This window comes from Ruditapes philippinarum, unplaced genomic scaffold, assembly GCF_026571515.1.
Source record: "Ruditapes philippinarum isolate M1 unplaced genomic scaffold, ASM2657151v2 ctg1682_1_1_1_1, whole genome shotgun sequence".
Lineage (NCBI taxonomy): Eukaryota > Metazoa > Mollusca > Bivalvia > Venerida > Veneridae > Ruditapes > Ruditapes philippinarum.
The window spans coordinates 181,628-208,761 of record NW_026863983.1 but is presented as its reverse complement, the minus strand read 5'-3'; the positions used below and the strand labels follow the sequence as shown (position 1 = coordinate 208,761).

Below are 27,134 nucleotides of genomic sequence, written 5' to 3'. Positions count from 1 at the left end.
TGTTATTTATCTCGACTTATTCCCGGTGTCTAATATACTTCTTTCTAAGAAAACGGAAACCAGTGTGACTATAGACGCTTGGATTTCGACGCATCAACACAAGCGTCTTGCTGATACGCCGGGCAAGGAAAACAAAAAGTATAAGCTGGTAAACAATTACTTTCATTATTAAATTTAATCATTCTCTTTTTTATTTTCACACATATTTGAACTTGTTTTAATATGTTATTTGATTAAGTTGATGTCCGTTTTATTTTGAAACCAAGTAAATCATGCAACAATACCAGAATGAGTGTGATTTTGTTAACAGTTTCTCTTTCAAAATTTAGAATTTCCCCACTATAACATGGAAAAACCAGACCGGGTATCAGAACATTAAAGTAGTGTCACAGTTCAGAACTGTTCACTTTTACAGGGAGAAAAATGTGTAAGTGGCCAAATGGCTCAGTCAGTAGAGCTGTGGAAACTGGAATGGTATTCCGAGAATATATTTAAAAGTAAAGGCTATTCTTTGCATAAGTGAAGTAATCAAAGGAAGTAATTTACACCTGGGACATAAGATAACTATGTCCCAGTTTACACATTGCAGTTACAATCCACATAAATAACTACAAAAGTCAAAATATGTGAAAAATAGCCTTTACTTCGTTAGTCACGCATTAGAAATTTGGTGATAAATACTGCAGTAAGTCATTAATCGCACACATGTAAATTATTACTTGAATCTTTTTACATCATATCTATCTTTTTACTGTTCTAAACGTCTTATTACTTACTAATGTACAATTTAAGTACATATTGTTATTCATGTTTTATGACCTGAATTTCTCTTTGGTTTTAATTCCTTAACAAAGCCCATAACATTACATTTCTGTCAGTTATGATACATTTAAACATTAAAAATGTGTAGAGCATATATACAACTGCCAAACTGTCAAAACCCCTTTTAGGGGACCTAGATATCAGCTGAGCTTTATGTCTTACTATTTTTATGTAACAGAAAGAAAACGTTACTACATTGTAACTAACAGTACAAAGATTTTATTATTTGTAAATACTGACCTTTTCATGTCCTTTTTTAACTTTAATATTTTAGAAAATTGGTTTTTGATAGTTGTTGCCTTTAACAAATAAGCGTTGACACAGCATGTAGTGCTCCTGTCTGATATCATTGTTTTTTTATCCGCAAACTATGACAATAGTTAAATAAACAAGTAAATAATTATACTATATAGATATTAATTTGTTAACATTTTTTTATCTGGTGGACCTTTTTAGCTGTATGATTAAGAATAGTAAAGATCACTGATTTTTAACCAGTTGCAACTTACACTGTGGGCTTGATTATTGCACTGGATTTGGAATCTTTTCTTTTGGAGATGCTATCAAATTATCTAGCTACATGTATGTAAGGTCAGTGGTTCTACCAATGGTGCCATGTCTGTTATGCTGACAATAATCCACCAAATGACTTAAATCTTTTTCCAACATTAATTTAAGAAAGTAATTATCAGACATGACATAGTTGGCCTGACTTTAAACTCGACAAAAAAGTATTTCAAAGCATACTTCCCATAGTCACAAATATCATTAAGATGATCCTATGAGTCTATAAATTGATAATTTGAACACTTGCTTTGGCACCTGTTTCTGTGCATTCAACCAGAACAGACTAAGATCAACTGCCAACAGCTGTGCCATCAGATCACATTCTAAACTGTTCGCTTTTCAGGCTAACCATATTTTGAAAATTATCCTTAAAATGGTTTAAGTCAAGAATGGAAGATGGACAAGTCCGTTAAGATATTAAGTACAGTAAAGGTTAAACATTAATCAAATAACTGTTTTGTTTGACCAGAATACTCAGTTCTACTGTCATTACACCTTAATTTATGTTTACATCAGTTTGGATAGTTAGAGACAGCTCTCTGTCTACAGATTTTCTCTCCATCATACATATGTACATGTTTATAATCAAAAGATTGTAGAGGAACTTAACAAGAGTACATTAAAATCTAACTATGACATGCTCAAATTCTGTGTTTTTATGCCCCAGAAGGGAGGCATATTAAAATCGCACTCTCTGTCTGTTCATCCGTCTGTCCGCTCTCACGGGACAGTAATAATGTGGCTAGAGGGACATAAGGTAACTGTTCTTTCTCTTTGATGTCATTCATTCCGTAATGCTTTTATGTGGCTATTTTCTTTTCTGTGGCTAAAAAGAAAAATAGAGAGAACAATAGACCCTTTCATTTAAGCGATAACAGTCAGGGAAGAGTCACTTCCCTTACCGGATGTGACGTAAATGGGGGATAAAACTATGCAGGCCGCATAGAATGTTAGCTTATTGAAAAGTTAAATGCGTAAATACTGATCGTTCAATTATGATTATAACATGTAAAAATTTACGCATGCATACATATATTCAATATCAAGACAATAGAAAAAAAATACAAAAACAAAGATTGAGATTAATTCTCGCTACGGAGTGAAACAGTGAAATTTCATAGTGAATACAGTATATTTATTAATAAGATCTAGATTTTCTCTAATGCCAGGATAAAAAGCTAGTAACTAAAACAAATTTTGATATTTTATAAACACCCATACGCACTGAAATTGCCTATTATAAATTTAAATGGCCATTTTCTAGTTTTCTGTGATATTTTCTGCCATTTAGAAAATTCTGGCGTATTTGTGACAAACATGAAAATAAGATTGCCAATGTCCTGTTTTTCAAGCTTTAATAGAACAACAACAGAATTCATTCTGTCGATAGTTACTGATTCTTTTTCATTAGGCCTATGCCGTATAAAAATATTTCAAAGAACCAGTGAAGGATATAATTTTATAAATAGTCTGGGAAGAACGAAAACCATGAGGCATTGACTTTTATAATTTTAGATTCGCAACAGACGATAATAAGATAATTTTGATATTAAAAATTATTCTTATGGTTATAAAAATAAAGACCTTTTCCTAGTAACTTATTTCATAGATATATAGATGTGTATATATAAGCGCCACTGGGCCGTAACATATTAATTAAAAGGGTGCATATGTTGTATATACAAGCGGCACTTGCCTGTGATATCATAAATCACCAGGGTGCATTTTTTAGAGTTATAACATTACATCAGATTACGTCACTTTTGTTAGTTGTCAAAATTTTTATAGTCCGAGTTTTGTTATGGATCATCCTAGGGACTTTATAGGTCATGCCTTACCGATTTGACACTCGATCCAGAGTCCTACCAACTGGCACAGTCAAAAATACGTAAAATTATTATTATTTTTTTGAATATTTGATAAGCAGAATATGAATTAAAAAGTATCAATTTGAAAATATCACTTTAGCAGCTTAAATATATTGGTGGGATGTACGATTTTTTAGAGTGCATTTTTTGCCGACACAAATAGTATACAGTCATGTACATTCAAAAGAATTTTTAATTTTTATGCCTTTTGATTTTTTTTTTTAAATTACAAAAAATAATATTGTTGTTTTTCTTTGTCTAAGTCATGCTTGAATCAAAATGATTTTTAATAAACCAGTATCTTGCATTTAAGTATTACGCAGCCGTTTTTCGAAACCACAGAATCCTTACATTTTTGAAACTCTTTTGGGTATTGTATATTAGCAGAGACATAGATACATTATCTATATCTCTGGAAAAGTTAGTACGATTAATTGCCTGGAAAAATTTTCATTATTAAGAATCTAACGAAAATGGTCAGTTACCCAGCAATATGGTCTACTATTAAAACAAATCGTTAACCTTATTAAAGTAAACATTTTTATTCATTTCACCATCCTTTTTATGTAATATCTTATTCAATTACACAAATTTTGGCAATTTCAATCTGCCAACCTTACAAGAGAAATGATTAAGATCTTTATATCCCTCTATTATTGTACTTTATCGTATCGGCATTGTCCACCGTATCCCCCAATGACGTCATCCAAGGGCGACAACTTGAATATGGTCTTAAATGAAAGGGTCTATAGAGTAGCCACATTATTACTGTCCTGTTAGAACATGTCTGTCTGTCTGTCCGCACTCACAGGACAGTAATTATGTGGCCAGAGGGACAATAGGTAACTGTTCTTTCTCTTTGATGTCATTCATTCCGTAATGCTTTTATGTGGCTATTTTCTTTTGTGTGGCTAAAATGAACAATAGAGTAGCCACATTATTACTCTCCTGTTAGAACTAATCGTCTGTGCGTCCCCACTTCATTCGTATCCGGACTGTAACTTTGTCATACATTGAGGGATTTTGAAATAACTTGGCACATATGTCAACCACATCAAGACAATGTGTAGCATCTAAGAACCTTGTCCCTACTTCAAAGGTCAAGGTCACACTATCATTTTGAAGTTTCACATTATCCCAATAAGAGTAAAATGGTACACACATTCGTGTCCGGACTGTCACTTTGTCATGCATTGAATGATTTTAAAATAACTAGGCATAAATGTCTACCACATCAAAAGGATGTGTCGTGTCCAAGAATTACAACCATTCCTCAAAGGTCAAGGTCACACTAACATTTTGAAGTTTCACTTTATCACAATTAGAGTTTATAGGTACATATATTTGTGTCCGGATTGTAACTTCGTCATACATTGAAGGATTTTAGAATAACTTGGCATAAATGTCAGCCACATCAAGACAATGTGTCACGTCCAATAATCACATACCTTCCTCAATGGTCAAGGTCACACTGCCATTTTGAAGTTCACTTTATCACAATTAGAGTTTATAGGTACACACATCCGTGTCCGGACTGTAACTTTGTCATGCATTGAAGGATTTTAAAATAACTAGGCATAAATGTCTACCACATCAAGGCAACATGTCACGACTAAGACCCATATCCCTACCTTCAAGGTCAAGGTCACACTTATAGTTTGAAGGTACTTATTCTCTCGAGAAGAGTTTGAAAATACACATTCATGTCCGGACTGTAACTTTGTCATGCATGGAAGGATTTTAAAATAACTTGGCACAAATGTCTACCACATCAAGACAGTGTGTCTAAGGCTTATGTCCGTCTGTCCATCCGTGTGTCTCCACTAGTGACTTACACAACAATCATGTCCAGATTGTAGCTTTGTCATGCATTGAGGGATTTTGAAATAACTTTGCACAAATGTCTATCTCTTAACAACATTCTGTCGTGTCCAGGAACCACGTCCCTTCTTCAAAGGTCAAGGTCACACTTATATTTTGAAGGTTCACTCTATCACAATTAGAGATTACAGGTACAATAATACAAAGAACAATATTAAGCAATTAGTTACTTTCATTCTCTTTTCTTTTCATAATACCTGCATGCTTAAGAAACCTTTTCGGGGGCATTCATCACTTTGGTGACAGTTCTTGTTGTTGTTGTTTTTTAACAACAGGTATGTTCTCTTTTTTTTAAAAAATAAACATTAAACATGTGATTAATATCTTTCAGCAAAAATGGCAGACTTGTCTCAGTACACACTACCAAACAGTACAGATGTTTGTCTGTTAGACTGTATGACAGCATTCAAGAATCTCACAGACCAAGAGAAGAGATATGCCCATCATGTGTCACAGGCAGCATGGTATGGGGGACTTATTGTACTTGTACAGGTAATGGTTTAGTCATACTTTTACAATTACAATCCACACTCAGGATGATTCATATTTATCAAAATAAAATAATAATGAATGCCAAAATGACGTCAAAAGACATTAACATTGTCAAAGACGTTAAAAATAAAAAAGTGAATTACCCTTGAAATGTTAAAAATAGATATAAAAAGGTAATGATAAGCAAATTTCAGAAGTTTAAAAAAAAAATTTATGAGCTAAAGAATAGAATAACTTAAAGAGCTCAAAATGTCAATTTAAAAAGAATATAGCGAATGGCGTTATTAAAGTGTTGTTTTCTCATGCTGGCATTCAATTTTAGTTTTTTTTATATCAATGTTTTTTTTTTCCAGATTCTAAATTGAAATTAGATTTTTGTAATTAAGCACAATACATGTTTCAAAGATGAATATTTGCTGAACTGAATGCCAAATGGTCCATTAAAAACATAAATATCTGTGATAAATATTTTGTTTTTATAATTTCAATTTTATTTCAGACATCCCCCGAGTCACCTGGCATATTCCTTCTTCTGCAGAAAATGTTCAGAGCTCAGTCTGTAGATGAGCTTAAAACATTGGCAACAACTGAACTTGGGCTCTCACCTGAAGAGTTTGATGTGAGTTTTAGTCTAATGATGATAAATGATTTAAAATTTATTAATAATTCCTGCAATATCTAGCAATTGAAATATGTGAAATATATAAAAATGATGTAAGGAAATGGGGGTTATGTGAGACTTTTATTTAGAATAATTGATAAATCTAAAACCAAATGTTTACAAAATGTATTATAATGTCTTTGAAAATATCTGATTTTGGTGGCAATTTTAAATTTGGTCACCTTTTGTTATTTTCCAGTTTTTGTCTCATTTTTAGGTAACTTGATGGACATCAAACTTTCATAATCCAAATTGGTTTGCTTGTAGAATTAATAGAGCCATCTGCACTTTGTCTCTAACTGGTAGTCAGATTTTAATAACAAAATATCAGTAGTCAATCTATGATTTTCATTGAATCATAATAAATGTACAAAAGAAAGGATTTAACTCAATACAGGATTGGAGCAGTACCTCTAGACGCTTGCAGAAATCATGATCACAAAATAGACAAATATCGTTTTTTTCGCTGATTTTTACATTTTTCATTCGTTATCATACTTAAATCGGTGTGAAAAGATGAATTAGACCTATTAAAGTTCATTCCGTTGCGTGAAAAAGCAAGATTTTGGCATTTTACGATTCAAGCGCCTTGCCCGGTATATACCGGAACACGGTATTTAGTGTCGTGCTCCAATCCTGTTTTTAGTCTCACTCCAAAAGAAATAGCATGGTCCTATTCTGTGATGTGGTGGTGGTGTTGGTAGTTTTCACTCCGGATCACGGCAGTAGTCCACATTGAATTTACCAGCCACCTTTTTGTTCATGGGCAAGCTGTCAAGCAGTTTGCTAGTACTGATTGCTTTTACTTTCACAAGGAACTGAAACTTCTGTACATGCCTGAGCAGAATTACAGTGGGAATGACTATAGAAAGGACTTCATGATCAGTCACAACGAAAGTGACCTGTACTATCTGTCATTCAAACCTGGGCCGCCAGATTCATAGTCCAACACACTACCTATTGAGCTAACCAGATGGCTTTGTGATATTTAACAGTTAAATATGTATAAACATGTTCCTTTTCCTATTTCAGGCCATTTTAATCTATGCATCAGGTTTCTACGCTAATATGGGAAACTACAAGTCATTTGGTGACAGCAAATTCATTCCTAATCTACCAAAGGTATATTGTTTTAAACTCATTAGCACTTAACAACTATTGTATTGACGGTATGAAGTGATGATACTGCCATGAAATAAGATAACATGTATAACCTATTTAGAAGTTTATGGTTTAGAATTGCTTTGATAATTGATTCTAGAATATTGATGAGCGACGTAAAATTTTACTATGAAAAAACATGCTGCATAGCTTGAACTTTACTTTTTTGTACTAGTAAACAGCTTTTTTTTCTTTTCTTTTTTGGATAAAGTATAAAATATTTTTAATATTTATTTCTATACATTTTGTGGGAAAAGGCGTAAAATGAAACAAACAAACAAACAAAATCTATACATTTTGTATATAAATTTGACAACTTTGTGTAGGAAAAATTTGAAGCTGTTGTCCTTGGCAGTGCTGCATGCAAATCTGACCCAGACAAGATGAAGGCGCTATGGAATGCTGTATCTGATAGATTGTATTCCTTGGAAAATAGGCAGAGAGAACTTGGACTTGGAGAAAAGGTGATTTTGAATTTAATAATATCTGTCATATGTTACGGTTTGGATCGAAATATTTGGCAAGCCTTGTTAATGCTCAATTGGCAGGTATGTGAGGGACAGATATCTCCTGATCTGAATCACAGACATATGCCTGATATTTTTTTGTGTGCCTATTCTGCCATATTCTTTCATATTTAGAATAGTTTACCTCAATAAGATAATTTGTTCATGGAAATTTATTTCATTTCATTCATAACTATTTTCTTACAGTAGTGTATGAATTTACAACTTTAATAACAACAGCAAAATGACGTCATCCTTAGCACATAGTTCCATTCTAAAATGCTCCGAAATAACGTCATTTTAACGAGGTTCTTTAACAGTAATTTTTGTGCTTTTTTTTGAAGAATTAAAAAAAAATTGTGTGATTGTAAAAACTTGAGCTTACTTTAAAAAGCCAATTTTGTTAATATTCCGATAGGATTTGATATTTTCCTCTAAATGGATTTATCATACCAATTTCTTTTAGTTTATATTGAATTTTTCTTTGAAATTACCTTTGAAAGTGAATATTTGAATATAGTATTAAATTCTTATTATCTTTAAAAAATACATCTTCACAAATATCTTCAGATTGTCCAGTTAGTGTACATTTATGACCTTGATTGAGTATTATTCATCATTACATACGTCTGAATTATTAATGTTTATTCACAGGGAACTACCACATATTTCTCAAGCAACTGTGACTTACAAGATGCAGAAGTAGCTCAAGAATTCCTTACTGCCAAGAATCTCAGTGCCTATAATACCAGACTGTTCAAAAAGTGTGCACAGGGATCAGGCCCTGTTGAATATGAAGTTAGGCTGGCTTCAGTAGAGACAGAAAGTAAGTATATGAGTGAATAGTTAGTTTTGGCTTAGTCATTTTTAAGGAGTCACCATTCACTTGATTTTCTAAAGAAAGGGAAGGGCTATTCTTCTCTCTGTCACTGTGACATCAGTGTTTACATCAACATAACACTTTAGTTATATTTTTTCTATTGCACCTTTTTCACTGACTCCATTGAGGTATTGATATGAAACTTAAGGTTTAATACTTTTATATCCACTAGTAGTTAAGGTTACATAAATTTACCTCCTTTTTTACTTTAACCTGCTCTTATTCCACTATCAAGCACTGAGAATAGCGTAGCATGCAGAACATAGACAGTTATAAAAAATACAGACATGAGATGTTTTTATAAAATAACCTCAACCTGAAAGCTACTAAAGAATCTTAATTCTAAGAATATGATATCATCAACAATGTTGTTTCTCATTTGAAATTAGTCAAAACCTCTGCATACCATAGATTTGTTATAGTTGGGAGATGTTTCTCTAAAAAAGTTGAATTTACTGTTAAATCTTAATTGAGGAAGAATCAGTACTGTTGTTGTAAAGAGTTTGGTTTATACAGAATTTATTTTAGTTTGATTGTGTAGGAAGCTTTAAGCTTATAGACACACTTTCAAATCCGTTCCTGGAACCAACCAGTACTGAGCAATGAGTGTAAAGGAAACAATGTCCTGCCCTTTACTTTATAGGGTTTGAACCCATGCGGCTAGCCATCATTAGATTACTAGTCTGACGCCTTAACCACTTGGCCATGCCCCTATATGAAAGATCATGTAAAGAGTTAAATGCTCTGCAGGCGGCCACTTTTGCATTGATACAACATGGCTTCATATTTAATATTTTCAAAATATAAAATAAAACCTGTGATATAATGTTAAATCTTGATAAACTTTTATAGGTAATTTATTTGGATATATTTTACAGATGGACCCCTTCCTGGTTGTCCAGATGGTATGTTGGGCAGTCACAAGTTTACACCAAAAGGCTGGTCCACTCCTGTGACATTCAATGTTACAAGGGGAGATTACTCTAAACTGATGGCCCATGTAGCTCAAGCTTTGGAAAAAGCAAAGGTAATTTGTCTTGAAATAACTTTTTTTGATGATTAAAAGAAATTGAGTGTAGTATTCATATAAATGATAAAATGGTCACAGTTATCCATTTTAAATTGATGTTACAAATGTGCAGTATTAAAATGAATTTACAGAAAGCGAATGATAGATAATATTCGCTATTTCATATCAATAGCATAAAGGCAATATTAAAAATCAACTATAGTGTAAAGGTGATATAAATAATGTATTTTTAGAGTGCTGCTGCCAATGATAATGAGGTAAAAATGTTGGAAGAGTATATAAAGAGTTTTAAAACGGGGTCAATACCTGCCCACAAAGATGGTTCAAGGTACTGGATTAGAAATACAGGCCCTGTAGTCGAAACGTAAGTATATTAGTTTTCATTATGATAAGATATATCAATCAATCATTTAAGAGGAAGAGTTCATGGGTAAACATTGCTGACTTTAAATCACTTTCCTCTCAATGCTGTCAGTTATAATCTTGTCAGTCAGTGTCTTTGAAAACTATTGGAGGAAGCTATCTAGTTTGCTTACATAAGGTTGATGGTTCATAAAAGAAGTGGTAACTGATGGTCATCCTCCAAAGCTGAAAAGTTGGCATATTAAGAGTTGCAAAACATATTTGCTTGTCTTACCTGTAAAACTAAAATAAATCATAGCCAACACTCTTTATACCCCCAAAAACGAAGTTTGGGGGGGTATATAGGAGTCACCCGGTGGTCTGTCTGTCGGGCGGTCGGTCGGTCGGTCGGTCCAGGCGTCCGTTGCATTTTCCTTGTCCAGAGCATAACTTGAAAACTAATGGTTGGAATTCAATATAACTACATACAATGGTCAAGCACATTGAGAGGAAGTGCAGTGCACAAGAACCATAACTCTATCTTGACTAATTACAGAGTTATTGCCCTTTGTTACTTTTCCTTGTCCGGGGCATAACTTGAAAACTACTGGTTGGAATTCAAAACAACTTCATACAATTGTCAAACACAATAAGGGGAAGTGCATTGCACAAGAACCATAACTCTATCTTAAGTAATTACAGAGTTATTGCCCTTTGTTGCTTTTCCATTGCTTTTTTTTTTGTCCGTTGCATTTTCCTTGTCCGGAGCATAACTTGAAGACTAATGGTTGGAATTCAATATAACTACATACAATGGTCAAGCACATTGAGAGGAAGTGCAGTGCGTAAGAAACATAACTCTATCTTGACTAATTACAGAGTTATTGCCCTTTGTTACTTTTCCTTGTCCGTGGCATAACTTGAAAACTACTGGTTGGAATTCAAAACAACTTCATACAATTGTCAAACACAATAAGGGGAAGTGCATTGCACAAGAACCATAACTCTATCTAAAGTAATTACAGAGTTATTGCCCTTTGTTGCTTTTCAATTGCCTTCTTTTTTTTGTCCGGAGCATAACTTGAAGACTAATGGTTGGAATTCAATATAACTACATACAATGGTCAAGCACATTGAGAGGAAGTGCAGTGCATAAGAACCATAACTCTATCTAAAGTAATTACAGAGTTATTGCCCTTTATTACTTTTCCATTGCTTTCTTTTGTCCGGACCATAACTTGAAGACTAATTGTTGGAATTCATTATAACTTCATACAATGGTCCAGCACATTGAGAGGAAGTGCAGTGCACAAGAACCATAACTCCATTTTGACTTATTACAGAGTTACTGCCCTTTGTTTCTTTTCCTTGTCCAGAGCATGACTTTAAAGCTACTGGTTGGAATTTAAAACAACTTCATACAATGGTCAAGCACAATAAGGGGAACTGCAGTGCACAAGAACCATAACTCCATCTTGACTAATTACAGAGTTATTGCCCTGTGTTACTTTTCCATTGCTTTCTTTTGTCCGGACCATAACTTGAAGACGTATAGTTGGAATTCATTATAACTTCATACAATGGTCAAGCACATTGAGAGAAAGTGCAGTGCATAAGAACCATAACTCCATCTTGACTAATTACAGAGTAACTGCCCTTTGTTACTTTACCTTGTCCAGAGCATGACTTGAAAACTACTGGTTGGAATTCAAAACAACTTCATACAATGGTCAAGCACAATAAGGGGAAGTGCAATGCACAAGAACCATAACTTCATCTTGACTAATTACAGAGTTATTGCCCTTTGTTACTTTTCCTTGTCCAGAGCATAACTTGAAAACTACTGTTTGGAATTCAGTACAACTTCATACAGTTGTCAAGGACATTCAAAGGAAGTGCAGTGCACAAGAGCCATAACTCCATTTTGACAAAATACAGAGTTACTGCCCTTTGATACTTTTCCTTGTCCGGAGCATAACTTAAAACGTACTGGTTGGAATTCAAAACAACTTCATACAATGGTCAAGCACAATAAGAGGAAGTGCAGTGCACAAGAACTATAACTCTATCTTCAGTATTTATAGAGTTATTGCCCTTTGTTCTTTTTCTTTGTCTTTCTGGACTTATTACAGAGTAATTCAATTAAACTTCATCAATGGCCAACCACATTGAAAGGAAATGCAACATACATAAACCACAATTATCTTTAATTGCCCACAACCATAACTCTATGTTTCAATTCTTTTACAAGGTATTCTGTTACTAGCAACATCCTCATTTCCGAAGCAGACTTGTGGGGGTATTAATCACATTTAGTGATAGTTCTAGTTTAAGGTAGTTTCTGTTAGGTGTACAATACTTTTAATTTGCATATTTAACCATGTTTGAGTTTTAAGATTTTGTTTGTATTGATTTTAGTATAACTGTTTTTTTTTGGGTCATATTTAGGTACATTGGCTTTATTGAATCATACAGAGATCCCTTTGGTGTGAGAGGAGAGTTTGAAGGTATAATTATTACATCTTTTCTGATGTCAGATTTATTTCCCCTCACTGTCTATGAGTTTTCATCCTAACAGTAGCATTGAATTATGTTATGTCAAAAATCTATATAACAGATGTTTTTTAGCTCGACTTTTTTTTTTGAAAAAAAAATAGAGGTATTGCTACAGTCAGGTCGGCGTTGCCGTTGCCGTTGCCGTTGCCGTCTGAAAACTTGTACCTGGATCATAACTTTTTTATTTCTTTGTGTATTGTCTTCATACTTGGCCACAACAACCCTTGGGACAAGACCTTTCAGTAGACCACACTAACCTTGACCTTCATCCATAAATGACATTGACCTTCAAGGTTAAAAGTCCAATTTTTGCTTGTTCATGCTGTTATTGGCTGTAACTTTGTTATTTTTGAATGGAATGTCTTCAAACTTGAACATAATAATCTTTAAGGATATCCCTTAAAAATAACCAGCCAGACCTTGACCTTCACTCATAAATGACCTTGACTTTGAAGGTCAAATTATTGAAATTTTCATTTTTTTGGCTTTTTTTGGCTGTAAGTTTGTTATTTTTGAATGGATTGTCCTGAAACTTGAACATAATAATCTTCAAAGATTTCTGTTAAAGATATACCGAAAGACCTTGACCTTCACACATTAATGACATTGTCTTTGAAGGTCAAATTATTGAAATTTTCATTGTTTTGGCAGTCACTGACTGTAACTTTGCTATTATTGAAGGGATCAACTTCATATTATAAGAGAACATTCTTAAGGACCAGACCTTGTTGTTTATCAAACCCAACTTTGCTTGGGCTCTTAAATGACCTTGACCTTGAAGGTTAAATTACTGAATTTTCTCAGATTTGTGCAGTAAATGACCATATTTAAATATTTATTGGTGTGTGTGTGTCTATATATATATATTTACAACAACAACAACAATAACTAAAATTGTGTCATTGTTTCTATTTATAGAATTGCGTCATTGTTTCTATTTATAGAATTGCGTCATTGTTTCTATTTAGAGAAATTGGGTCATTGTTTTTTTGGGGTTTTTTTATAGAAATGCGTCATTGTTTCTATTTTTAGAGATTGCATCATTTTTTCTATTTTTAGAAATTGCATCATAATTTCTATTTTTAGAAATTGCATCATTTTTTTCTATTTTTAGATATTGCGTCATAATTTCTATTTTTAGTATTTTTAGAGATTGCATCATTTTTTCTATTTTTAGAAATTGTGTCATAATTTCTATTTTTAGAAATTGCGTCATAATTTCTATTTTTAGAAATTGCGTCATTGGTGCTATTTTTAGAAATTGCGTCATTTTTTCTATTTTTAGAAATTGCGTCATAATTTCTATTTTTAGAAATTGCGTCATTGGTGCTATTTTTAGATATTGCGTCATTTTTTCTATTTTTAGAAATTGCGTCATAATTTCTATTTTTAGTATTTTTAGAGATTGCATCATTTTTTCTATTTTTAGAAATTGCGTCATAATTTCTATTTTTAGAAATTGCATCATTGGTGCTATTTTTAGAAACTGTGTCATAATTTCTATTTTTATAAATTGCGTCGTAATTTCTATTTTTAGAAATTGCGTCATTGGTGCTATTTTTAGATATTGCGTCATTTTTTCTATTTTTAGAAATTGCGTCATAATTTCTATTTTTAGTATTTTTAGAGATTGCATCATTTTTGCTATTTTTAGAAATTGCGTCATAATTTCTGTTTTTAGAAATTGCATCATTGGTGCTATTTTTAGAATTTGCGTCATTGTTGCTATTTTTAGAAAATGCGTCATTGTTTCTAATTTTAGAGATTGTGTCATTTTTTCTATTTTTAGAAATTGCGTCATAATTTCTATTTTTAGAAATTGCGTCATAATTTCTATTTTTAGAAATTGCGTCATTTTTTCTATTTTTAGAAATTGCGTCATTTTTTCTATTTTTAGAAATTGCGTCATAATTTCTATTTTTAGAAATTGCGTCATTGGTGCTATTTTTAGAAATTGCGTCATTTTTTCTATTTTTAGAAATTGCGTCATAATTTCTATTTTTAGAAATTGCGTCATTTTTTCTATTTTTAGAAATTGCGTCATTGGTGCTATTTTTAGAAATTGCGTCATTTTTTAGAAATTGCGTCATAATTTCTATTTTTAGAAATTGCGTCATCATTTCTATTTTTAGAAATTGCGTCATTGGTGCTATTTTTAGAAATTGCGTCATTTTTTCTACTTTTAGAAATTGCGTCATAATTTCTATTTTTAGATATTGCGTCATAATTTCTATTTTAGTATATCTAGAAATTGCGTCATTTTTTTCTTTTTTTAGAAATTGCTTCATTTTTTCTATTTTTAGAAATTGCGTCAATTTTTCTATTTTTAGAAATTGCATCATTGTTGCTATTTTTAGAAATTGCATCACTTTTTTATTTTTAGAAATTATGTCATTTTTTGTATTTTTAGAAATTGCGTCATTTTTTCTATATTGAGAAATTGCGTCATGTTGCTATTTTAAGAAATTGCGTACTGTTGCTATTTTTAGAAATATGCTTAATGTTTCTATTCATATATATACAAAATATATAAAGAAAACTAATGTGACAAGACAGACAAACTAAATTTATAAAAAGGAAACGTTAATATATGTTCAAACCTTTCTATGTTTGCGTTTAGAAAAAGTAAAAAGTCGAGCGTTGCCCCCGCCCGGCGGTGGCTCTTGTTTGGTTTTACTCTGGAACCTGTATGTTTCTAAATAAAGTGTGTTGTCACCTATGCTTGTCTACCACTAGTTAAAAAGTTGTTATATGACTTGGATCAAGTAAGCTAAAAAATTAAAGAAAAAAAACAACAACAACAAAATGCAGTATTTTGTAAAGTTTATATGCTTAAATTTGATAATGTTCAAGAAATATTAGCATGGACAGGATTTTTTTTGTAGATGCCACACTGCCATCCTTAGTGAGGACTTTGGTTTATTAACTTCTAAATTCCATCCCAAGTTAGGACTTCCAACCTTGTAGAAATAAATTATGACCTTTGACCTTATTAAATGTTAGATAAATACAACTATATTTTCTACAGGCTTTGTTGCTGTTGTGAACAAGGAAATGAGTGCGAAATTTGGTGCACTGGTAGAAAATGCTGAACATCTACTGGCCAAGTTACCATGGCCACAGTCCTACGAGAAAGACAAGTTTCTCAGACCAGATTTTACATCTTTGGAAGTGCTAACATTTGGTGGATCAGGAATTCCAGCTGGTATCAACATACCAAATTGTAAGTTTAATGTACGGGTGTCAAGGTTAGCAAAAATGCTAATAGTTTAAACAGTGACAATTCTGAGATAAATTTAGAGGTGTCAAGGTTAGCAAAAATGCTAACCATTTAAATGGAACCTAATAGCCATTTTAAACGGTAAACTAACCGTACACAAACAACATTTTAACTTTGTTTCTTTATGACAAGATATGACATTTAGTTCTGATTTTATTGTGCTCATCAAGATTACAAAAGAGTAATTATTTTCCACTAGGACTTTACCATACACAATGAAAACACATGTCTGTACATCTTAATTAAAAACAAAATGTCTGATCTTATCATAGTAAAACAAAGGTAATATATAAAACTTTTTAAACTTCTTTGGCTGTCTTATACTAACCTCAAATATTGGTTATTGAATTTTCTAACTGGTTTTTGGTTATAAACCAACTAAACCCATTTAAACAGATAAACGTGACTCCCCTTGTATTTTTTTTTGTCAAATAATTATTAAAATTTTAAAAGATTGAAGATTTATTGATATACCAACATTTGTAAGCTAACATCTGTTTTACAAGTAATGATTAAAAGCAATATGCCATGGGTAAATTAGATTTATCTATACCAAAAATTACAAGCTTCAAACACTTAATTATTGTTTACAAAAAGACTACTCTTAATGCTTTTGATATCTGTCAAAGCAGTCTAGTTAGACCATATGCATGTAGTAGTTAAAACGAGTTTTGTAGAGATGGTACAAAGTTTTACATATGATAAGAATAGAATCTGAATGACTTTATCTTGCTTGCAGATAATGAAATTCGTCAAGATGAAGGGTTCAAGAATGTATCTCTGGGAAATGTACTAACAGCTGGTTATAAGGATACAAAAGTTACATTCCTCTCTGATGCTGACAAGGTGGGTATCATAGTGATTGTTGTTTCATATGAGAGCTATTAAGGTAGCATTTGGAATTTGGAAAGTCATTGGTTCTACTCATATACCTGCTTGTGCCAGAAATAACGCAAGAATCATGCCAGAGTACCTATAATTTAAGAATAATGTTTGTAATTTTATGTGACAGTGAATGACATGTATATATTGAATCACTGACAAACACTGCTTAAAATAACACCAATGGAATATTACATACAGTAATGTTTTATTCTGTTAATTTATGATACTTGTGTAGTTTAAATAATGTTGTTTTTTGTGGGTTTTTTTTTTAAATATTCTTTGAAAACAATATGATTATTTTGTTTTTGGAATTAAACAGAGTTGCTATATATGACCTGAACAGCATTGTCACTCTTTTCTACCCTCTCGAAAAAAAAAATAAGGCAAAATTTTTATTACATTAGTTGCATTTTATGGTCACTGAAAGAAAAAACAAGTGTAAGTTTATTCTTACATCTTCTATTATCAGGGATGTTCAGTATATAATGTAAATAGTCTTGTAAATATTAGACAATAAACATCAGAGATAAGGTATTTTCATTATTTATTGATCACCCCTCGTTAAACTGGATATCATTTTGTTTATATAGGAGTTGTATACCAAGTTGAAGATACCATCATTTGAAGTTCAAGTGGGACTACACGAGTTACTGGGACATGGAAGTGGAAAACTTTTTCATCAGGTACTTTTTTTTATCATAGACATCTTTGGCTGAGTAACTCTTTTCCGTGTTTAATTTTTGTAGAGAAAAAAAACATATTGCAATGATGTTTTGTTGATAAAAACTTTTAAATTTATTGCAGTGAAAGGCTTTGGGTCAACAAATATCAAATAAAGCAATATAGTGTTAACAATGAAATGCACAAGAAGTAAAAATTTAACAATACACATTTTATGATTATAAATTGCAAGATATCAAATTCTAAATTTTACATCTTTTGATTGAATATAGTGCAGACTTAAATTTTATACTAGAGTCTACCTGTCAGTAAAGACCACTCCTATTTTCTTTTCAATGGTCTTTCTCCAAAATTTACATGTTTTACTAATTTTTCTTAAAGCCAAATGAGATTGAAATATTGAAATATTAAATCATGAAAGAACTTAAGCAAAACTTAGCAAATTAGATTCTTTCATACACTTTAATGAGAACAGTATTTTTTAAAAGATAATTTCTTAAATGGAAAAGTGGCAGAAGTATCATTTGTGTTATTTTAGGATGAGAATGGGAAGTTTAATTTTGACATTAACTCAGTGACACATACAGAGACAGGTGGAAAGGTTTGTAACTATTTAATGTTTATTTCTAGTTACGATTAACATTCAAAATTCTGGACGTTGTAAACTTGGTTTGAGTCTGTACATGAGGTATAATGAAAGAGTGCAGCATCGCTCACGCCCCTAGCAACGGCTTGAGTGGTACTCAGATTTCAACAAATCAATGATCCCAAAGGACCAGAAAAATACAACAACACTCATCACTGATGAGATCATTTTAGCCATTACCCAACTGAAAATCAGTCAGCACTGTTCACTTTTTAGTCAGTACATATTTTGAAATTTTCCTGAAAAAAAATGAATGAATGGTTTTGTTTTGATTGTTAGATGGACAAATTCATCTAAAATCATCTGGTCTTACATGATCAGTCTTTTTGCAAAGCTAGAGTAATTTTGAGGAGAAAAACAACAACCCATACAACGTTTTTTAATGCTGTTATATTTGTATTCCTTTTGTACTTAAATTTCTTGTTAAATAAAAAACAGGATAGAACCATTGCAAAACACTGTTAGGACACTTGCATATAACAACCTGACCATTAAGTTGTTATGTTCATTTCTGCAACATTTTCTCATATGTGCCACTAATACCACAGGTTACTAGTTGGTACAAGTCAGGTGAAACATGGGACAGTAAATTTTCTACTGTGGCGTCGACATATGAGGAGTGTAGGGCTGAATGTGTCGGACTGTATTTATGTCTGTCTACAGATGCGCTGAGGTAATTTTGATACTTTATATTTCACAGATAGATAAATGGTACAAGGCTGGCGAGACTTGGGAAAGCCAGTTTTCCACTATTGCTCCCACATATGAGGAATGCAGAGCTGAGTGTGTTGGAATTTATTTGTGCTTGGCTACAGAAGCTCTGCGGTATTTCTTGTGTTGTTGTTGTTGTTGTTTGTTCCTTTTGTAGTACACTCGAGTATGAGGTGCCCACAAGTCTGCTGTTGTGATAATATTTTGTCAGTTGCATGTTGAAACATGTATTCTTAATTTCTTTAAACAACATCTTTTCCCAGACATTGTAGTAGATTTTGACCAGTGTTTTCAGGAATGCTTGCTAGATGATCCTGTACAAAAGTTAATAAAATGGTGTAAGACTTATACATAAGTTGTTAATGGAAACTAAGATATATATTTAAAGATCAAATAAAATCTTGTCAGAAAATATAAGGTCAAGATCTTAAGTATTAAGTATGTATCATTGCTTAGTGGTCCTCAACAAAGTTTTATATTAATCATTCCACCCTATTGTCAAAAATAGCCCACCTTGGAGGTTTGATTTTTTATTGATTTGATATGTAAATAAAAGTAAACATTAAAATCTTTTCTATTGCCTAGTGCTCAGATGTTAGGCATCAAGCAATCAAAGTGGTTATCTCCAAGTTATGTAAATCATGGGGTGAAAAATGTCTGTTACCTAGGGGTCACAATTTATGTGGAGTAATAAAAATAAAGGCTCTAAACATTTTATTTAATATATAAGTTAATATTAGTATGTGTAATCAAGTTCTTGGGTAACAGTTGTTACGAAGACTTACATAGGAGTAAGAATGTTTTTAATTACATGTATTCTCTTCTTAAACATAAGCTAAGATGTACGATATGTGGCTTTATCTAGTAGGCATGGCTCCTTTTCAAATCTGTATTAATTATGCTGTTGGTCTAAGATGGCCTTGCTCTTAGAAACTTTTATTATACTTTGCCATTTACTAAGGGGAGCAATATAGGGTTTCTTGCATTAAATTCACTTACATTTTCCAATGAAACACATTAGAAGGAAAATATCTTAACTTTTAGTTTTATGGATGCATGAAAATATGAAAGAAATTTTTTGGTGCAAATATTTGTATACTGTGCTTTTACTTTCTACAATAAAGATTTAAGCTATAGATTTAATTTAAGTTAAATATTCATAATCAGATTTCTCTGCAGCATGTTAGGTTAACTATGTACTTTCTTCATGTAATCTCTTCATACAGCGATAGGACAAAGGTTCATTTAGAATATAAGATCAAGACCAAGTTTAATATTTCAATGCTTTATAATATAGGCTAAGATGTTTAATCTTTAATTGGATGAAAGATGTTTGAAGCCTTTGGTTGTCTGAAACATAAAATATACATCAACATGTTTTGCACCAACATTCTTCTTTTATTTATTACAGGATATTTGGTCATGAAGATGATGATGGGGATGACATTGTCTATATAAACTGGTTAAACATGGTACGTGCTGGACTTCTAGCCCTGGAATTCTATTCTCCCGAGACTCGTGCATGGAGGCAAGCTCATATGAATGCGAGGTAAGATTTTAATGAGAGTGATAAAATAGTTGGGGGCAAGCTATTGTATTCTTGAGCTAGAAACTTTACATTCATTTTTCTTAGTATGGGTTGGTTCCAGGCATGGACTAACTCTAGAGTGTTTCTATAAACTTATACATGTAGTTTCCAACACAATCAAACTAAAATAAATTTGTATAAATTAAATAGTTGGAGGCAATGAGTGTAAAGATTCTGAATCAAGGAAACAATGACTTGTACTAATGGGGTTTGAACCAATGCATCTAGTTAATCAAAGATTTCTGGTATAACATGTTCACTACTTGGCCATGCCAACTCATCATAATATTAATAATATGTGAATAACCGTTGATAATAATCATTTTAATGTGAAATGTCTCATTGTCATGGTTGTAAAATATTGCTAACCCAGTAATATTTGATTTCATATGATATTTTGATTTCTACCATGATTTTCATGGTTGTTAAATTTTGCTGACTCAGAAACATTTTTGGTCTTGTAAAAACAGACTCAAAAGAGTTAATTATAAGTTACAATTATTCGTTTAACTTTTGAGTTTAAAGAAATATAAAATCTTAAACTAAACTTTTTAAGCATTAGTACAGAATAGAAAAGCAGAACCAGCATGTATATAAATTCTGTTGGGCCATTAAATTTCTTACACAAATTTAGTAATAATATACTACTTTCCATAACTCTGTCCATCCTGGATTAGCCTTTGCCACCTGTATAGATCCAGGCCAGCCTACACGTTCATGCATTACTGCCAAACTTCAAATTTTCATCTTAATATCCCCAAAATTGATAATTGACAATTGCAAAAATGTAAGCTGGACAAGTCCATTTAAGATATTCAGCAGGTTATGGGTTTACTTAGCATTATACTCTTTCAAATCATAGCAGGGCAAATCCATTATATAAATTTAGAAGGGTAAGCTGACAAACAAAATTACCTGTTACAGGTTTGTGATACTTCGTGTGCTGTTGGAAGCCGGTGAAGACCTCGTGAAAGTTGAGAAGATAAAAGGTGAAGATGGTAATCCAGACATTCGTATAACCTTAGATAGGTCAAAGATCATCTCTGTGGGTAAACCCGCAATTGGTGACTTCCTTAGAAAACTGCAGGTAGGTATATACTAAATGTAATACTGAGTACCTATACTCTGTAATTGATTGTTTTTTTGTTTGCTGTCTTACTTGGGATCACATTTGTAATGTACTTTCGCAGGGTGGCAAACCCATGTGTCTTTTGGTTGAAATGTAGGGTTGAAAGTAACAAAAAAATAGCCCCATTTAGATTCTTTTTGTGAATGTCATCTTTTATACTGAATGGATTTTCTTCAAATGAAGTACATAGATCTCTATACAAATAACACTTTTCTCAACTGTTACCAACTTTGTGTGTAGTATTGTTCTCTTGATTCACTTTATGTCAATGCTTCTACCAAAAAGATTCATGAAAATCAGGGGATAAGTTGTGTGAGTTTTTAGCACTATTTTGTAGGACCTGAAAATCATGAATTTTACTTTTTTGACAGGTGTCAACATATTTTATCCATATTCACGAATTTAGCAAATGTTGATTTTAAGCTTGAATAGATAACGCTGAGAAAAAAGCAGGAGAAATAATGATGTCCTTATTATTTACATAGCCACTTGGTCTTTCTCATTCCGGTTTTCATTACTTTAATGGTAATTTTTGAATTTGCTTTGTAACACTTATCGCTTATAGTCTATATTGAATCAAAATAAATTTTTTCTAAGGCTTTTAAAGTATTGTTATATAAAAAAAAACAATGATGTCTCATTTATAAATTATACAGGTATACAAAGCAACAGCAGACGTTAAAAATGGCAAGGAAATGTATGACAGATACTCTGATGTACATGATAGTGATGAACCACATTTTATATCCCTCCGAGAAATAGTTCTAGCCAGAAAGCAGCCTAGAAAAATGTTTGTGCAGCACAACACATCATTATGTGGAGGTTTGTTTATTTTGGTTGTCATGGTTACAGTTACCTTGAAATTGTCACTGTGACCTTGATAGTGCAATGTTGACCTTGAAACTTCCAAAGGGACCGTTAAAGTGAACTTGAAACTTCACAATGACCTTGAAATTGTCACAGTAATATTGATTATGTCACAGTGGGACATTAAAAGTGTTTTAAAGAAGTTTTTGCTTTCTCAGTGCATTTTCTTTTACCTTTGTTTTTTCCTACCTTCTTCCAAAACACATGTTGTTTTTATACTCATTTTATTCCATGATTCTTTAATAAAAAAGACAAATTGAGGTATGCTATTGCTGTTCAGTAATATTTATGCCCCCACTTCGAAGAAGAGGGGGTATATTGCTTTGCACTTGTCGGTCCGTTGGTCTGTAGACCAAATGGTCTCCGAGTGATAACTAAAGAACCCTTAGGCCTAGGAACTTCAAACTTGGTATGGTCATTGGTCATGACCAGTAGATGACCCCTAATGATTTTGGGGTCAAAGGTCAAGGTCACATTGACCTTGTAAGCAAAAACGGTTTCCGATCAATAACTAAAGAACCCTTAGGCCTAGGAACTTCTAACTTGGTATGGTGATTGGTCATGATCAGTAGATGACCCCTATTGATTTTTGGGTCAAGGGGTCAATGTCATATTGACATTGTACTTAATGAAGGTTTCTGACCAATAACTCAACAACTCAAGTTGCCTTGGTTGATATTTTTATATTAAACTAAAAATGCTATTGGTATACACATTTGAAGGTCTAATGTAATATAACAACTTGGCTGTCATTAATGAGGCCTACATGATTCATAAAATTTATGCATATATCATTTGGTAAGATTTGTAATAACTTAAATTGCTGCACACAACCTCCATGGGGTCACAATAATTATTACCTTGTGACTAGTCATGACCAGTAGATACTAGATAACCCTTATTAATTGTTTGTTCACTGGGTCAGAAGTCATGCATAATAACCTGATCACATGACTAATTGGCTGCCGATAGGGGGCATACATGTTTTACAAACATATCTTGTTTGTGTAAAATCGCCAACGGCATTTCAAGATTTGTTTCATTGAAATACAATTGCTTTTTGGTTATCAGTACCATTATAGTGATTCAGTTTTTGGTTTGGAAGTTAATTTACCACTTAAATTACATTTTGCTATTTTTACGGTAAATTATTTCACATTTAGCACTAATTTATTAAGGTGATAAACATCTAACATGCTCTAAATCCTTTATTACACCATAATAAGACACATGTTTGCCCTTTCTAAAGAAGAAAAATTGACCTCATTTCTGTTAAATTTGCCTTGAAAGTGTTTTGTAACTAAAAACCAGAGCAAAAAAAAATGAAATGTTGGTAATAGGGTTCTTCTTACAGGGAATACATTTTAACACTGCTGCAACTATTCAGATAGTTTGAATTAACAATGTATATTACTCACAGAACAAGGTTTACAGAAGACCAACTCCTGAATTTAGAATATTTGGGTTTTTCCCAGCTAATGGATAGGTACAAACAATCTTTTACAGTTACAGCTTTAAAAATAAGTGCGACAGGCTGAATAATCTTGACGGGAAGTGCACCGTGAAGCTATAATGGTAAAAGTTTGTTTGTACTTACAGATTGTTTGTTTGTTTGTTTAATTTGGTTTTTACATCACACCGACACAGTATAGGTCATATTGCGATGTTCCAGCTTTACTGGTGGAGGAAGACCTCAGATGCCCTTCCCTGCATTATTTCAGGCACCAATGGGTACCTGAGTAGAACCACCAACGTTCGGTAAGCTAGCTGGATAGCTTCCTCACATGAAAGAATCCAAAGTCCCTGTCGGGACCAACAGATTAGCTAGGAAAAACCCACAATTGCCAAGTTCCTGATAACATCATTTTACATTATATTACACAGAATGCTTAGTTGTGAAAATTGTGGCTTATTTGAAAACTATTTAGAAAATAAACCATAAAATGAGCCGCGTTATGACAAAACCAACGTAATGCGTTTGCGACCAGCATGGATCCAGACCAGCCTGCGCATCTGCACAGTCTGATCAGGATCCATGCTGTACGCTATCAGTTTCTCTACTTGTAATAGAGTTGGTAAGCGAACAGCATGGATCCTGATCAGACTGCACGGATGCGCAGGCTGGTCTGGATCCATGCTGGTCGCAAACGCACTATGTTGGTTTTGTCGTGACGCGGCTTTAATGAATGTATGTAATATGTTATGTTTCCTATATAATTTTAGATGGCAGCATCAGCCTGGCGAGTTACGAGGCCAGTCCAGGGGGTCTGATCCAATCCTGGGTGGATAGATTCCCCAACACTGATGTTGATAACATAATTGAAGAGCTGTGGAGCAAGGATAAACCTTACTTTGAGTAGGACATACAAACTGATGGCGGAAAAAATAGGAAAGAATTGTTAGTGAAATTAAAAAGACATTGAAATAGTGAAATTTTGGTTAACATTGGAAAAGCATATGTATGAAGCTGTTAGATTTCAAATTATGTTCTGGGGAATGGCATACTAAATAACAAATTATTAACTTTCAAGTAAGAAATAACTTATCAGAACGTATTGTCTAACATTTAATGTTATTAAAATGTATTGTGTTACATTAAATATTTATGATTTAAGGACATACAAACTTTGTTGAAAAAAGAACACAATGAAAGAGTTGTTAGTGACATTAAAGCGACAGTGAAATAATGAAATTTTGTCAACATTAACATAGCATATGTATGAAACTGATAAATTGAAATTATATTCTGGAGAATTGCATGCACAATAAAAAATTATTTTCTAACTTACCAGTAACAAATTACTTCCCAGAATGTATTTGTCTAACCTTTAATATTTATGATTAAGGATGGAAAAAACCCAACACAGGACAGATCTGTTAGTAAAATTAAACATTAAAATTGTGAAATTAGGTTGACATTGATAAAGCATATGTATGAAACGGTCAAACCATTAAATTTAGATTATATTTTTTAGGGATCTGCATGATTCAAATTATTTTTCTAACTTATCAGTAACAAATCACTTAACAGAATGTATTATTTAACGTTTATAATTCCACCAGTGATTCTATTTACTTACAAAATCGTTGTTAGTTATAATAATATTATTTATAATGTTGTTTTATAACAGAGGAATTAAACAGAATTTATTATATGTCACGATGTCTTGTTTATCATTTTATTTGCTTGTTTTTTAAATGTACTGTAATTTATAGAATTTATGGGAAAGAATTATTTGAGCCAAGCCATGACAAAACCAACATAATGTGTTTGCAACCAGCATGGGTCCAGACCAGTCTGCATCTGCGCAGTTTGATCAGGATCCATACTGTTCCCTTACAAACACTAAAACAAGTTGAGAAACTTATAGCGAACATCATGGATCCTGATCAGACTGCGCGGATGCACAGGCTTGTGTGGATCCATGCTGGTCGCAAACGCATTACCTTGGTTTTGTCATGGAAAAGCTCACTTTTATTAAATATATATAGTGTTTAATATGGCTTGGGTAAGTCTTGCAATGACAGAAAAGAAAGTGGGAGGGGAATGGTTTGATAATTATTTTACATTGCTGTAACAAATAGAAAGTGGATGGGGCATGGGTAGATACTTTCATTTACAAAAAAAATATAAAAAATAAATAAATGAAAAAAAAGCAACTTGAATATATCTGATGAAGAGTGATTTCAATATACTTGTAATGTCAAATATTTAAAGTTCAATCACATTTTATTTAAACAACTTTATATGTTTTGGAGGACAGTGTATTTACTATATTGCTTTTTCAGTTAAGTGTTACACCCCTATATTATTGATCTTGCCTCATAAATAGGTTAAAATAGTTTATATACTCATGACATGATGCAGTTACATTTACAGTTCATCCTAGTTTTTTTGCTACTAGGCAATAAATTCCATTAAAATTATCATATAAACAGTTATATAAACCAATATAGATAACTGACATTCTTGTATGCAGTTTGATAGTCTGTAATTTAACTGCAGATTTTCTGACATTGATTAGCCCTGTTTGACTTTGGAACTGTCCTTCCAAAGTTTATGGGATATAAGTACCAAAATGCAAAAACAGAGCTACCAGCAATAAAGAGCTTAGTCAGACAGCTTGGCATGGCCTCACATGCATACTGGTGTCAAAGGTTAATCCAGACTGCAGCATTGATGTGCATGCTGGCCTGGCTCTATATTGGTGTCGTAGGCTAATCACTTTCTGTTCTAGCAGGTTAAGGGTTGAAAGTAACTGAATTTATTGTTTCCCTGCACTGCAGTTACCGTCTATAAGCTTAACATAATACGAAACCTTTTGCTTCAAAAATGTTTAAATGCAATTGTGATAACAATGACAGCAGTCGTGGTAACATTGACAGAAAGGTAATTACTTAATAACCCTGCAACGTGAATTTTTCGAAGCAATTTTCTCTGCTAGCCATTTTTGTCATGTTGGGTTGTGGTGGAGATTGCCTCTCAATCCTAGCTTGTAGATTTCAACCTTACTTGGGTAAGGTTGTCCTATGACACAAACACGGGTTAGTTCCAAGAATCTATTTCGAGAATGGTTCAAT

General features: G+C 32.6%; 1 protein-coding gene across 4 annotated transcripts; it reads left to right on the top strand.

The window, feature by feature from the left end:
• The first annotated feature begins 4 nt into the window (after positions 1–4).
• LOC132723999 (dipeptidyl peptidase 3-like) lies at positions 5–25,670 on the top strand. 4 transcript variants are annotated; one of them, XM_060708811.1, is made up of 18 exons: positions 5–138; positions 5,470–5,630; positions 6,130–6,249; positions 7,324–7,413; positions 7,779–7,916; positions 8,613–8,784; positions 9,717–9,865; positions 10,102–10,232; positions 12,659–12,717; positions 15,795–15,989; positions 16,786–16,892; positions 17,522–17,614; positions 18,151–18,213; positions 18,807–18,931; positions 20,381–20,518; positions 21,482–21,644; positions 22,343–22,508; positions 24,777–25,670. In XM_060708811.1, exons 2-18 carry the CDS (start codon positions 5,475–5,477, stop codon positions 24,911–24,913), a joined length of 2,202 nt encoding a protein of 733 aa, XP_060564794.1. In that variant the 5' UTR covers positions 5–138; positions 5,470–5,474; the 3' UTR covers positions 24,914–25,670. The 4 variants fall into 4 exon arrangements, with proteins under 4 accessions (XP_060564794.1, XP_060564793.1, XP_060564792.1 ...); XM_060708810.1 differs by having other exon boundaries at positions 14–148; positions 24,777–25,669; XM_060708809.1 differs by lacking the exons at positions 5–138; positions 18,807–18,931 and adding exons at positions 271–427; positions 18,959–19,083.
• The last annotated feature ends 1,464 nt before the right edge of the window (positions 25,671–27,134 follow it).

Excerpts from the sequence above, each read along its gene's own strand:
- LOC132723999 (XM_060708809.1), top strand. Across the intron at positions 7,414-7,778 it reads TCATTCCTAATCTACCAAAG|GAAAAATTTGAAGCTGTTGT; the intron begins GTATATTGTTTT and ends AACTTTGTGTAG. Across the intron at positions 16,893-17,521 it reads TCCTCTCTGATGCTGACAAG|GAGTTGTATACCAAGTTGAA; the intron begins GTGGGTATCATA and ends TTGTTTATATAG.